This window comes from Vanessa atalanta, chromosome 12, assembly GCF_905147765.1.
Source record: "Vanessa atalanta chromosome 12, ilVanAtal1.2, whole genome shotgun sequence".
Lineage (NCBI taxonomy): Eukaryota > Metazoa > Arthropoda > Insecta > Lepidoptera > Nymphalidae > Vanessa > Vanessa atalanta.
The window spans coordinates 10,973,545-10,989,677 of NC_061882.1; the positions used below are offsets into that span (position 1 = coordinate 10,973,545).

Below are 16,133 nucleotides of genomic sequence, written 5' to 3' on the forward strand. Positions count from 1 at the left end.
ATTCCATGTGACCCGAATCCAAATAATCCTTCATAAAATCACTATATGCCCTTTTCAATAATTCATTTTTGTTGAACCTTCCTTCCAAAGCTAATAAACGCCGCAAAGCGATATCCCGCGAATTACCTAAGTCCGGTCGATCAGTTTTAAAAGGCAGTCTAATTCTATATCTCCCATTCTTTTCACGAGTATGAGTTGAAACAAAATGATCTTCACAGCGCCTCTCCTCCAGGCTTAAAAAAGAACCAACAACTGGTTCTGATTCAATCTCCCAGAACCTTTTCAAAATTGAATCGAGGTTTTCATCAGATATAAAATTAGACATAGATACCTTCTGCAGGTTCTTTATATTTTTATTTCTCACCTCTCCCATAACCAACCAACCAAACACACTGTTGATAGCATAGGGACCCCCACACGCACCTACGACACGACCGTCTCTTATGATAGAGGGAAACACCTCAGCACCCAACAAAATATCAACCTTAGATGGAATATTAAATTTTGAATCGGCAAGCTTTAATGGTTTTAAATGATCCCACTGTTCAATAGGAACATAAACATTAGGTATAAAGTTCGTAATTTTATTTAACACTAAACATGACACAATCTGAGAATTATTATCACTATTCTCAGGTAGTATCTCACACGACACGACACCATTCGCCTTACACACATTAGACATACTGAGACCACACACTGGCACACACACCTGCCGAATCGGTAAGCCTAATCGACGAATGAAACTAGAGGTTACGAACGACGACTGTGAACCGGGATCCAACAACACGCGAGCCATCTCGCAGGAGCCGTCACGTCGCCTCACTCGAACCACGGCAGTGGACAACAAAACTGTTCCCGAGCTCGCACACACAGAGCCTTTAAGGGACACCACAGCCTGTCCTCCGCTGGCATTCACACACTCGCCAGACACTCGCCGTACACCACTTTCGTTTTCACGAACACGAGAACACTCTTTCTCATTCACACTATCTTGTTTAAAGTGCAAGAGTTTATTATGTGACATTACACACTTGTCACATTTGAAGTTTGATTTACACTCAGAGGCAACATGATTACCTGATAAACACAAAAAACACAATTTATTTCGCTTTACCACTTTCGATCTATTATACGGAGACAGATGTAAAAACTTAGGACATTTATACAACTCATGATTAGAATAACACATTACACACTCATTATTATTTTTAAATCCGGTTGTAAAAGAAGAAACATACTTATTCCCGCTAGCACTCTTAACACTCAACACCCTACGCATCGAACCTTGACTCGACGCTTCACAAGCACGTATTTGCTTATCTAAAAAATCTAGAAGTTGAACATATGTCGGATATTCGCGATCATTTTCTAAGGACAATTCAAAGCGACGTCTCGACTCACTATCTAATTTTTTTAACACTAAGTGAAGCAACAAAAAACTCCATTCACCGGTAGGAAAACCTAAAGCCTTCAATGCACTTAAATTTTCTACCAAATTATTTCTTAAACGTTTCATACCTTCGACGTCTATGTCACTACGCAACGAAGTTAAATTCAACAATTCATCCATATATTTATTTGCGATACGACGTTTATCGGAGTATCTTTCTACAAGGGAATTCCAGGCTACAGAAAAATTATCGGATGTTAATGATAAACATTTAATTAAATTATATGCTTCACCTTTTAAACTTCCACGTAAATATTGAAACTTTTGTATTTCCGATAAACTATTATTACCGATTATGGTTGAATTAAAGAAATCAAAATAACTACACCACTCTGAATACTCACCGGAAAACGTTAACAACGGCAGCTTAGGTAACCTAACACTTGTATTCGGAGCACTACACTTTCCACAATCAGATTTACGCTCAGAATTATTATCACTATCACTACGCTCAATAATTGACTTACGCTTTAAGAATTTATTATATTTCGCACGAATATCGATCACTTTGTCCATAAAATTATCACGGATTTCCTCCTGTTCGGATTCTACAAATAATTTTTGAGATATTAAAGTTGATTCGATTTTAGTCTGTGTTTCTTCAAACTGAGAACGAAGTAAGTCTAAATCACCATAACTCGCGTCGAACTCATCAACTAAATCCGAACTTTCGTAATGCAACATACGGTCTAATTGCTTAACGAGAAATTTTCTATGAAATAATAATTGATTTAAATCCATATTTAACACAATACAATTATTATTTTACAAAACACGAGACTAGCTAAGGAATAAGATTTATATTCAATTCAAACTAAAAAACAAGTTGTCCTAAGTAAAGAAACACAATTATTATGACACTAAATAATATAATACTAAACTTTTGAACTCGACTGCGTTATAACACGACGCGTCCGGTCTATATTGTGCGGTTGCGCATCGACCGACAATATCACAAAATATGAAGGTACTTCGAAAAATAATCGACTAAATTATTTTTATGTAAAATTACACTTTTCTACAATGCAAATAATACGCAATTAATATAAATTACGTAATGTTGTAAAGCGAAATAAAAAATTAACACTATTTTAAATTACACATTAGCTCCTAACGAAAGTATTATCCGTTTCTCCATGGAATGATTTTGAAGTATTAACACGCGATTTAAAACACACAAAATCGCCGATTTACACTAAATTTTAAATCTCAAATTTGGCTACGAAGGACCAAAATGTACGCGCGAGAGAAAAGTGGACTGTATTTTTGGTATAAAAGGGTGTTACCTCAAAACTCTGGGCTCGGTGAAGACACGTTCTTCTTGGGAGCGCTCCCTTGGTCTTCATACACTCGAAGAACACAGCCAAAGGGATGGGTGATATTATAGGAGAAGGATAAGTCCGTTACACAAGCTAATTTCAAAAGCGCGGCGCACTCACATAACACACGTTACCGCGGCTCACACCAGAAGGGAAGAGAGAAAAAAAGTACGTCATACGTCAAAATCATTCCATAGACAAAACATAGACGTTTCAACGTACGCATACACCTAAATACGCTACATAACTATTTGTGCTCTTTTAGATTTCAAGCTAGATTATCTGCATAATTCTTTATATCAAAATCAATTCAACAGTTTGTAGCTGATTAAGTATTACGAATGACCCAACTGTGATGGGGGATGGTGGGAGGCAAGAGGGGGTCTGAATGGTGATTACGTTAGCAATATTTATTAGTTTACATTTCTTTTTCAAAATAACTAAAATTCGGCCTCAATAACCTTTGAACGGCCACTTTATTAAAACGTTATGGACACAAAGAGTTACTTTGTATAACATTAGCATCGATAAAATAAATTTCGTTATAATCTGTTTCAATTATCTTCAATCGTGAGATTACACGGAAAAATCTATAAGAACTAAATGAAAACTTTGAAATAAACACTTTCCTCTATCTAAATAGAACTGTCGGAATCGTTTCCGCTGTGAAAATTCTAGAGTATGGAGCCATTAAGCAAATAATTGAATTGAATGAGAGTGTAGGATATTGAAGCAGTATTAGTCCAGAGTTTATTGATCTGGATAGATAGAGGGATAAAGAGATAGATATAGAATTACGACTTAAATTTATTTTAAGTTCTTGATGGAATCTGTTTCAGGAAATAGGGTGAGATATTTGAAAGCGTTAATCTGCCCTTAAACAACAGAAAGTACGCTTAATTCAATAAACATTGTAATTCTTAAATTTCGATTGTGATGTTGCATGCTATGAAAAACACGTGAAAAAAACGTTGTCTTAGAAATTTAAAAAAGATTTTTTTTATTTTTTCTACGATCACTTGACAATAAAGACCTAAAAAAATGATGTACAAAATCTCCATACTTTTAACGGATTTACCGTTATACGTATGGAGTTTGAATGTATCGATTGGTACATGTTTAATATACATTTAAATTTAGAATTGAAGCTATAAAAATTATATCGGCCGATAAACTACAGCCGTTGTATACATGTGCGTTACTCTGATAATAGACAATTATAATTTATATTAACAAATCAATTAATTCAAATGTATACACCTCGACAGATAAATAAACATGGCGCCTATCAGATTTGAATACTGGTGACGTCAGTTAGACTATCAAATTGAATACTAGTAATTGAATTAATCAATATGAATAATACCAATGTATATAGGTTTCTTGGGTGGTTGTTACGTTCAATCACATTTTTAATTATATAGGTTGGCCGAAGAATAAATGGACCACCTCATGGTAAATCACCAGCGCCCTAGGACAATAGCGCTGTAAGAAATATTAACCATTCCTTATATCGCCAATGCGTCACCAAACTCGAGAACAAATATATCTCACTCACCCTTCAAGTCGGAACACAACAATACTGAGTACTGATGTTTGGCGGTAGAATATCTGATGAGTAGGTGGTAGGTACCTCTTTTTTTATTTAGTGGTAGGACTTTGTGCAGGGTTCTCTGTACACTTATAATATATTCTATATTATTTATACTCTACTGCAAACAGCTTTACATAATATTGCTATTTCCGATTTAAAGGGTGAATAAATCAAAGTTGGTGGTACACTTACGCTGCAAGATATGGTTAATATTTCCATATCTTGCATTCCTATTTTCACAATACCAATGCCTTTGAACGGTGGTCATTAACGATCAGGTGACCAACTACCCATGTGGCTACAGATTTTAAATTGTCATATAAAAGCACAATTGTCATATACAACAAAAATGATTTTAATCAAAACGGTGCGTAGTTTTGATCCTACATAATTTGATTTTACCGTACCCCATACGTCTAATATAACTGAATCTCTCCAAATTATCCTTTCCAAAACGTATAAATCTAACTTAACCAATCTTCAACGCCCCGATGTATTACATATCTACGATGTCGAAGTAACTTTCGTTACGTGTCACGTTGGTCGCGTAACTAACTTAAAGGACTTCAGATATCGAGGATCCAAATTGCAATTCAAATAGAATTGTTATATTTTCGTGCTTTAAAAAACACTTAAATCGATTGGGTTTTAACATCTCGCATAGCACAACAGATTGAATGAGTAAAAATTTTTGGCTCTTTTGTTTTTGGAGACAAGCAGATTACTTTACATTTAACAGTGAATACATTTAAATGCTCTTGAGAAAATATATACCAATAAATAAGAAATAGATCAATGTAGACGATTATATAGATGATAAAGAACATGGAGAAATCGTTTAAATATGTGCATTGTATGAGATATTTAAATTTTAAAGATATATGATTAAACAGTTTATATAATTTTAGAAAGAACTATTGTTAAGTTAGTATATTTTGTGTAGTTAGTTAGTTAGTTAAGTTACTTATCGATTCTTATGTGAAGGATTTCCGAAAGAGAAAGAAAAGAATGAAACAGAAGAACTAGATTTATACTCACTGATCTTAACTTCGTTTTCCTTCTCTGCAGGATCAGTTCTGTCTTCGTTCCTCAAAGCCATCATCATGTCAATGAAGTCACCACGTTTTTCTTGTACTCCTGAAATATTAATCAAATTTTAATTTGTTTGTGTTCAACCAGTAATTTTTTTTTTATTATAGTTAAATGGACCACCTTGTGTAATTACTATAGATATTTATGGCAGTGTGATATGCCGTGCCTATTGGGCTACTGTTAAACGTGTCAGCTAACTTTCAGGTTTCAGGTTTGCATTAAAAATGCGAAAAATATATTTAGTTGTAAAAGATTAGAAAATACACCAAAAATAAAACTGATTATAAAAAAACAAAACAAATGTATGTTCACGTAACATAACAGTGAAACAACAAAAGCGAATACAAAACAAACATTAAAAAGTGAAGATTAAATCCATTGCTTTTTTCAGAAAAAGTACAAATATAGAATAACTATATATGTACTACAAAAGTAACTGATTTTGGTTTATTTTCTTTCAAATATATCTTCGTACGCGGAGAGTCATTAAACAAATAACGCCCATCAATTACCAATTACCAAAAATATGCTCTAAGAAGACAACATTTCATTATCATCCAAGGAAGGTCGCTAATTCTTTTTTCAAATTTTTGAGTCTTTGACTTTTTTTTTCTTAATTTAATATCTTATATATTATTAGCATAAGCCTATTTTTGTCCTGGGCCGTTAGCTGCTCATAAAAATTCGGTTATGGTCTCATTTTAAAGAACTCCAACCGTAAGTGTGCAGAAAATTAAAGAAGATTCTTGATTGTAATTTACTAAATTGTTACAATTTAACAAAGAATTAATTTTAGTGAGTGGAAAAAAGTTACTGCCCGGCTAGAGAGCGGTACTAGAGCTGTATAAGAAAAAAAATTAAAAACGTAAACAAGTAAAATTTACGTTAAAGTAAATTATTATCTACAAACTCTAATTCTAACTGAACGAATATATATAACGAAACAAAAAAAATAATATTTAAAAAAGGTTTCATCATTTGGGCGCCAAATGTAGATAAGTGACTAGCAGTTTAAAATCAAATGAAAACTAAACAAAACCTGTCATAAGTTTGGAAATTCCTAAAAATCTTTTGTATAAACTCGAAGATTCGCGGGAGACTCACTAGTGTTTATTATTAAACTATAATATAGGTAATGAATCATCTGCTAAGAAGTAAGAAATAAATGCATTTCATTACAACTACAAACATTAAGCGATATCAATTCAAGAACGGATATAAATTAGTAGATTATAAGTCGTGCTGTTAAGTTTAACAGTTTTAGAGAACTTAATTTGTATTCACAAGTCTCTTTACTTGGAAGATTCGTAAAATCTACCGGCAATATTTGGAGTAGCCAGTCCTCGAAGCAGTAAATATTCGAAGCATTTGAGGTTTTTATCACCTGAAAATAATCAAGGTCCACTTTTTTTTAATCGTTTTTAAAGCAACTTACTTACAACAGCAATTGTCATTAATTATTTGTTTCTAATGTTCTTTTTTACAGCAGTTGTTGTGGGGCAGCATCGTTGGAACAAGTTCTAAGCCTTCTTTACAAGAAGAGATACTTTTGCCCAGCAATGGGACTTAACTCTTACTAATAATAATACAATTATAGCATATAAAATGATACCACTTTCCAGTAACAAAAAAATATCCCAATTCTTGAATTATTTTACCAAAGACATTATATTCTAGATAGCTGTTTAAACAGACATTTCCGTTAACGACAACTCAACTATATAAAAAGGTTAGTATTGATCATTCCAAACGTCAAACACAGCATCGACCTCAATCAGCATCCCCAATGCAAGGTCTATTTGTATTGGTAATCTATATCTTTATATGTTGTTCGAATCGCGTGTAAAATTATTGACAAAGACTTATTTGAACCACATACAATACACACAGCCTTAAAAGATCCTTTAGACTAGTTCTAAGAAATATGTTGTTATAGAATACGTTCTTTTGAGTTTACAATACTGGATAATATTTTGATGTTGTTTATTTTATGACATGGGTGAGATGAAGGGCAAATGCCCCACCCGATGGTGGATCCACCCCTAACATTGCCAATACACCACCAATCTTGGGAAATAAGATGTTATGTCCTTTGTAAAACTGGCTCTTTGCAGTTGCACTCTTAAAACCGGAACACAATAATAGTAAGCTGTTTGGCGTAAGAATATCTGATGAGCGGGTGATACCTATCCAGACGGACTTGAACAAAGCCGAGGTAGGTACCGTCCGAGATGATTCTATGAACATATGAATTTTAACCGAAGATAACTGACTCAAATCTATGCACCAATCCCATTTCATGTGCTTAATTTGTGTTTATAATTCAAACACGGAGATTCACCAACCCACATAAAAACAGCGTAGTGAAATGAGCTTCAAATTTTCTTCTCAAAAGGAAAGTCAGCCTTAGGCTAGCTATGGCACATTTGCATACTATTATTTTCTGAGTTAGATTTTCAAATATATTACAGGAAGATTAACGCAATTATCCCTTTCGTATATATTATACGGGTGGCTGGACTATGCCTAGACTCGCCTGGATGAGTTTCAGCCGTTATTCTACTACGATTTTAATGAGTGATCCAGTGTAATTTCACGCTCAAGGAAAATAACATTCAAGATCCCGTGGTTTGCGATTCAATGGGATTGTAGAAAATGGTTTATATTACTTTGCCAGTATATGATAGCAAATTTGATTGTTAGTTGTACTATAAGAAACTAATCCAATTTTGTCCCGGCATTCAAAATAATGTACACGTTAATTAAATAAAAACTTTAACACTATTGTGCTGTAATATAGATTGGTAACTGAATAAAAAGTAAATTGGTTTACCGACAACGGCGGCACTAACTTAATGGCATAACTCAATATACTTCGCAATCAAGAGACCGCTTTGTTACATTTATCCATTATATGTTTCCTAGTAAATATTCGTTTTAAAACAATTATTTACGCAAGAAGATTCACGTTGAGGACATAAATTATTTCATACAAATCAAAATTGTAATCATGAACGCAATTAAGCGACAAGAATGCTCTCAGTATTTTCTCATGGACTCGCAATACTGACTCTCTGGGCGAAGAACGAGCCAGGAGAGCTAGCGCCAGTTGAGATTATAAAATGACAGGACATCTAGATCTAGAATATTATAGTTAAAAAAAAAAAAGTTTAAGATGATTTTTTTATTATTTATTTAAGAGGACTGGTAAATGGACCATATCATGGTAAGTGGTAATATACATTATCTACGTAAAAAATATTTAACATTCCATTTAACGCAAATACGACACCAAATTTGGGAAATAAGAAGATGAAAAGCCGCATTGTTCAGTAATTATAAAATTTAAAAATGATTAATAGAAGTTTTAAGTATAACTTTCACGCCCAATTTACTTAACAATACTTCGAACGTAGCACCATTAAAATTTTTGAGGATAACTCGAAAATAATTGACAAAGTTTTAATGATGGCGGAAAAATTCTGCGCTATTTAACATGAGAAAAACTAAAAACAAGTCGAAATAACTTTATCGTATCAAACAATTCGTATGTTACTTTATCATGAGATTCTTCTCCTTTTCCTTTTATCAACATAAAATTGAATTACCAGACAGTTTTGCACCAGACAGTTATGACTTTTTAAATCTAACTCTTCTAAGTCACTAAGACTATCTTCTAAGACTATCTTCTATACCAATGCTTTATAAAAATAATACAGAAGCAAAACATCATAAAACTTTTCACATTCTTACCGTTTTTCCTATCTTTGATGACGTTGGTTACGATGTTGTAGAAGAAATCATGTGTTTTCTTTGGTATGATTCTCATTTTGAAAAACAACACGAAAGCCGGCCACAGGTGTCTCATCATTCTGTAATGCGTTAAAAACATTTGAGTTACAGTAAAACATTATCACTCTAATAAAAAAAAACCATTTACACCATTACATATAAGTGTTGTTAAGCGACTTCTCTCAATCCCTCATTACTGATAACACATACGATTAAATGAGACAACAATGTTTGACAAATCACCCATCATCCAGACAAACTCATACAGTAAACCCAACAAGTACGAGTACAAGCAGCAAATATGCAGCAAAATACTTTGTCATAACAAAAATCAACTCATTTTATTTTCTAGAAGACTATAGAATAATCGAAAATGTCCATAGGCAGCAAGCTGGTTGCCTATATTTATTCTAACTTTTAGAGATATTTTGGACCACAGTTAACCTAGTAATCTACTGATGTCTAACGGAAAAATAATACAATCATAATGCTCTTTATAAAGTCTGAGATGTAAGATTGTACAAAATGTTTGTATGATAAGCATCCACGTTGTCAAAACAAGATATAGAGACCTTAATATCGCTCCTCACATACAGGCGAAACCTCGGACGGAAACTTGTATTCAATAAATTAGTTATAAAAAATGCATGTACTTCTCAAAGATGTTGAAGAATGATAATTCATAAAATGCTCCAAGTGCCACCGCAAATGGATCGTTAGCGTTGTCCATCACGTGACTCTTGACACCAAAAGCACACGGTACTATCGCGTCAGCCGTGTAGCCTCCCACTAGTTCATCAGAATTTACCACTGCAGATTTATTGTCGTTATTATTGTACTCTTTTTCAATCGCATTAGATTCTTTTGATTTTTCATTGTTTGCTTCAGTTAGAAGTTTTTGTATTCGTAGAACAAACTCGTTTGCTGTATTCTCTATTATTGGTAGCATTCCTTTAAGTTTTATTGGTCTGAAAAAAATATGAATAATTATAACATTAAAAAATATTATTAATACTAAATCAAACTTTATATAGTTTGACAATAAAAGGCACTTTATTGTGATGAAACGATCTATTAAAAAAACCCTAATAATTGTCGTATTTAATAATAATGATTTATTTTTATTTCTGTCAAAGTCATAAATTAGGATTATATTAAAAATGAGAACAATATTGTAAAATATGTCCAATTTAAGTCAACACTGTGGGATACTTCCGCCTGTATTATACGTATGATGAGTTTAATAACAACATGGTGTCCTGCTGACATAACACAAATATACAAATTCGTTGCTAGACAAATAAATTATTAAAACAGAAAAAATCAATGTCGAAAGATAGATTGTTAATTTTTTTCAATACTATGACATGTAACTAAATAAGTAAGCTTTTAATTTTTATATGTTTCTTTGATTAATTTCCATCATTAATTTCTTATATTTTGATGATTTTTAACTTTAGGTTTTCTGTCGCTATTTTAAGCAATTTTATCTTTGAAGAATCTCATATTCCATAATTTCCAAAATATATGGATTAACCTTTGGAGATGATTTGACGTGGCAAGCAAAATATAAATAGGTTAAAAGTTATTTACACAGAATCTGACAGAATGTCTGATGAGAAATCTCGATCTGAATGAGAGTTTAGAGAAGATGTCCATATTTTATTATTATTAAACTCGAAATCCAATAAACTACGACACATTTTTTCAGTAAGCCCAATAACCGTATCTGTAGCTTCGAACTCATTAGTTCCATATATCTTCTTCGAGAATCATTCAAGATAGGAGAACGTCACCTTAAGGATACATAACTTAAAATATATTCCTTGTACATACACTTTATACGAAAACACTAAATTATAATTGCAAATCAGATGTAATCTATTCCAATAGGAAATATAATAAGGAAATAGTAATATTATATTTAGATTATCTTTCAATCGTTATGTGAGTGCAGAAATAGTATTTTTACTTCCTTGAAACATCAGCTCATTTATGGAGTACAGATTTCAAAGAAAGTACATAACAGGTTAGATCATTTAATTGGACCAAAAAACTATGAAAGCACGACTCTTAACAGAAAAGATAGATATTTAACTTCACGTAGAAGATTTTTTCTGAACTGAATACACTTAACTTCTTATTATAATATGTGTAGGAATTTGTTAAGAAGTTCTAAATTCATGTGAAGCTACATTAACACCGCCTTTCTTAAAGCTATTTCGTTTAATTTTTTTTTAATTCTGGTAAAATTGTACATAACGGAGTACGTGAAATTTTGATATCAAAATACTCACGAGAATATCGGAGATATCTTGGCCCGTAATCTCTTCCACTCATTTCCTCGCAAGTACAAAACGGATCCAGCAAGAGGATCCAACTCGTTGTCGAAGAAGAATCCTCTATCCGTGAAGTACATGAAGTCGTTGACACATACTCGTTTGATGAGCTCAGGGTCGCAGATGACGAGAGTTCGCCGAAAAAATTGGTGAATGCCTGAAATGATTGGAATAAACAATTAAATAATGGTTTTTTTTTTCTAATTAAATTCGATCGACTGAAAACCGATGACCGCTTGAGGTAATGAAAGCAAAGCCTTCAATGCCAATGTTCGTCGTTCCAATTACAGGCGTTATATATAAACGTGTTTTCGTTCGGACGATGTACTTGTTGGTTTCCCTTTCTTGCTTCAATGAACAAGTTAATCTGAATACAATGTTATTATAAAAATAAACGATCTGAATTCAACAATTGCAAAGAAAGGATTAGTAATAGAATAGAAAATTCCTCCTGACAAATTTCGGTCACTATGCCCATTCCCACCAACATTAGATTACCCAACAATATTTTTTTATGCTATTCTGGTTTTGAACCCAAGACCTTGAGATCTAGTCTTATAGGTTAGCCACTAGAGCAACGAGACAGTTATGTTATTGTTAATTAATAAATTCTAATCTTAGTACTTATAATTATATAAAAATATTTTTTTTTTTAGTCCGAAACTATAGCAAAAATAAATGATTCCCTATTGCCTTTGACAATTACAACATTAAAGCATAACAAAACAAAAAGTTAACATAATAAAACCAAACATCAAATAAAACACAAAAATGAAACAAATGCTAGTGACTTTTATATTCATTCATTCGTTGTCAGAGGGAAATTGAATATATTGCAGTTGATTTACTAGTAAACACAGAATAATATACTATAAATGTATAATGAAAAACTACCCGCCTCGAATTATAAAATAAAAGGCAGACGGCCATCTTTAGTGTGCGTAATAATTAACAATTTGCTGATATGTCAATAATTAACAATTAAATTGACAGCACTTGACGTATTAACAAAAAGGTGCTACGTTTGTATTCACTTTTGTTTTATAATCTGAGCAGCCCGCTGTATAGTTTGTATAGTTAAAATAAAAATAAAAAACTTCATATTAAATAACTAAGAAATATACTGGGTATATATTGCTTTAGACATCCATCACGTCTGAGCTAGGTTGAGACTGACAATGAAGGTCCTACCTATTTAGCTTGACCTAAAACTGAATAGGGGGTTGTAATCTCGACCGTACCGATCAATCTTGTCTCCTAACATTGGCTAAATAATTTGCTTACTTGATTCTAATAAGGCTGCTTGCATACGTACCACAAAAAGAAACACGTCTACTCGTGAACGCAAATTTTGAACTAAATTTAAATTATGATGTGATCATATTTTGGTGGAATAAACATGTGGCAGAATTTCGTTAAAATTAGACTCATGCAGGTTTCCTCACGGTGTTTTCCTTCACCACCGAGCACGAGAAGAATTATAAACACAAATTAAGTACATGAAAATTCAGTGGTGCTTGCCTGGGTTTGAACCCGAAATCATTGTTTAAGATGCATGCGTTCTAACAACTGGGCCATCTCGGCTTTAAGGAATGCTATCTTAATATGTTATTTTAGATCTGTTGTATTGCATTATTTCTAGTTATATCATCAAACAAAACTACAAAATATGTTGAAGATTATAGTCCGGTCCAGCACCCAGATTCTGGTCCTGTCTCCGTTGTACAGAACAATCAATCATTCGTAAAAGTTTATGTAAACTACAGTATTTTTGAACACACATAAGCACGTCATAAGTCAAACATTTTTTGATTGATGAAAATAGTACCTACTGAATTTTTTGGAGGTTCTTCTTAATGGAATCTACATTTCGAACGGGTGGTAAAATATCCACGCGCCACTAAGCTTGCTTGAGCTTGGGTGGGTGGTACGTACCCAGATGAGCTGACCAAAAACCCTACCACGATGTAAATAATACTATAACATGACAATATTGATGATAATATTGTTACGATAACACTAACGACGTTGATAACATAATGGCCTGATTGCCATTAGAGCATTTTAGAGCGTGACGCCAATGAAGCTAGTTAAATCGAAATAGCTAATACATTACAACTACGGATAACGAGTTCAAATCCACTAGTAGAAGATTTATCTAATTACGGGTTTACCCGCACGAAATATATGACACTATCTACCCCAACCTATAGCAAACAAGCCGTCATCAACCATTTTACCACCTATGGATTTTACCACATTAAAGAAATGGCCTATGTCCTTTCCTGGGACTCAAACTAGCTCCATACCAACTTTTATCTATATGGGTTTAGCGGTTTAAGCATGAAGCGGTAACAGACAGAGTTACTATAGCATACATAATATTAGTATGGATAGATTGAACGATTAATTTTATTTTGTTAACATTTAATTTATCATTAATAAAAAAACAGTCAGATTTTATATCCATTTACGTATTGACACCACTTACTGTAACCAGTTTCCCATTTATAATATTGGTATAGAATTTAATTTATATAATTGATTAGTTTTATTAAAGCAAATCTTATAAAGGTTAAGTTATATAACATTTTGACATTAACATTTTGAGTTAGAATGCTTATTTATTAAAAACAGTTAAAAACTGACAATTTTTAGAGGTTAATTTGTGTTTATGATTTGTGTATTAACATATTGTGTTCAGGGGTGAAGTAAAACACCGTGAGGAAACCTGTACGTAAATAAATAAATATTGGACAACATTACATACATTACTCTGATCCCAATGTAAGTAGCTAAAGCACTTGTGTTATGGAAAATCAGAAGTAATGACGGTACCACAAACACCTAGACCCAAGACAACATAGATAACTAATGAATTTTTTCTACATCGACTCGAACGGGAATCATCAAATTCTGCCAAAGTGTAACCACGAACCCGAACGTGATGGAATTAGCTCCAAATCCTCTCCTCAAAGGGAAATCAGGCCTTTAATCATCATTGGAACCTTAATAAACTATTACTTTAAGTTTATTTAACTATTTCTAGAAAATACTACATTAATATTTCAATCAAATGCTTTTAGTGAAGCCATCAAACTGTAAAGTAAGTATTAAAAGAAGATATAATTAAATATTCTCTCTATAAGTTTATTCTTAGAAGCTTTTAAATTGTCATAAATGATTGAAATTAATGTAATGTGCAATGTTCGTAGTATTAAGTTCTTATTAGAAGTAATAATCTTTAATATAAATTAATAAATACACGAAGGGTTCCGTACCATTATTTATAAAAACAGGGGAAATCTTTTGGATAGATCATAGGATAGAATTATTTATTTTTAAAGTGAATATATAACTAAATATTCTGTGAATATTTCAAGCCTAGGCAAGATTGGGCCAAAACGAGCAAAAAAATCACGTTTGTTGTACGGGAACCCCCTTAAATATTTATTTTATTCTGTTTTTCAGTATTTGTTGTTATAGCGGCTACAAAAATACACATCTGTGAAAATTTCAACTGTCTATCACGGTTCATAAGATTCAGCCTAGTGCCTAACAGACAGACGTACGAACAGACGGACAGCGGAGTCTTAGTAATAGAGTCCGTATTACTCTTTGGGTACGGAACCCTAAAAAAATTACATGTTTTCTGTTTTTCAACCTAAGAAGCTTAGTAGTTCCTTTTAAATGCAAATAAAATCTATAGTCAGTTGTAAAGCTCGTTTAAAATTCACTTCATATTGCACTCATGAACACACACTTATGACTTCCAGATTCTGCGCTGTTACTGATACATATAGTTCCTATCATCACACACACATACATAAACTAGCCATTGTATATATGTTACGGTAATATAAGAATGTATTCCTTAAACATACCTAAAATCTTTTTGTCCTTATATTTGTCGTAGATTTTCTTAAAGCAAATTCCTCCTTGTTCTTTCCCCGCGACCACAGGCCCGATATGTCCCACCACAGGCAAAGCCGGGGGAGAAAACACACCCCGGTTTACCCAATAATCGTAATCGTACATAAGCACACATAACACCAGGTTAGCGTATATTAAATATGTGCATATATGCCACAAGATTTCACTTCCAAATGTATAATTTTGTGAAATCCACACTAAAAAAATCACCGATTGAAACAAAATATTTTTAAACCCGAACATGTTCACGTTTCGTTATCACATTATCGTTCTAAATTTAAAATTTTAATTGTTGTTTTAAGCACTATTCACGATTCGATTCGATAACCAAAATTTTCATTTTTTTAAAATACACTTTTACAATTATATATGAAACACAATTAAATTGGAGAATCAACAATTATTACAAATAACATCGATTCTAAGTCGAAATTGCTAAAAATATTTAACTTCAAATTAAAATTTGGCGCGCAACAACACAACAGCTCGCGCATGCGCAGTAGCCGAATGTGTTAACAAAACATGCGCAACTCGATGCTGTAACAGTGAAAGTTCGTTTAAAGATTGTCAGACGGCAGAGCGATACGATTTTTGGTGAACTAGTTTTTAAA

The 16,133-nt window shown here is 32.7% G+C and overlaps 1 protein-coding gene across 1 annotated transcript in view; it reads right to left on the bottom strand.

The window, feature by feature from the left end:
- Window positions 1-15,765, bottom strand: part of LOC125067822 (cytochrome P450 6B5-like) — a 28,224-nt gene extending 12,459 nt beyond the window's left edge. The window contains exons 1-5 of the mRNA XM_047676610.1: window positions 15,474-15,765; window positions 11,548-11,746; window positions 9,904-10,218; window positions 9,212-9,330; window positions 5,405-5,503 (exon numbers count right to left, since the gene is read on the bottom strand). Coding sequence (XP_047532566.1) covers window positions 5,405-5,503; window positions 9,212-9,330; window positions 9,904-10,218; window positions 11,548-11,746; window positions 15,474-15,765 — 1,024 coding nt within the window. The remainder of the gene's footprint in view (window positions 1-5,404; window positions 5,504-9,211; window positions 9,331-9,903; window positions 10,219-11,547; window positions 11,747-15,473) is intronic.
- Between the last annotated feature and the right edge of the window lie 368 nt (window positions 15,766-16,133).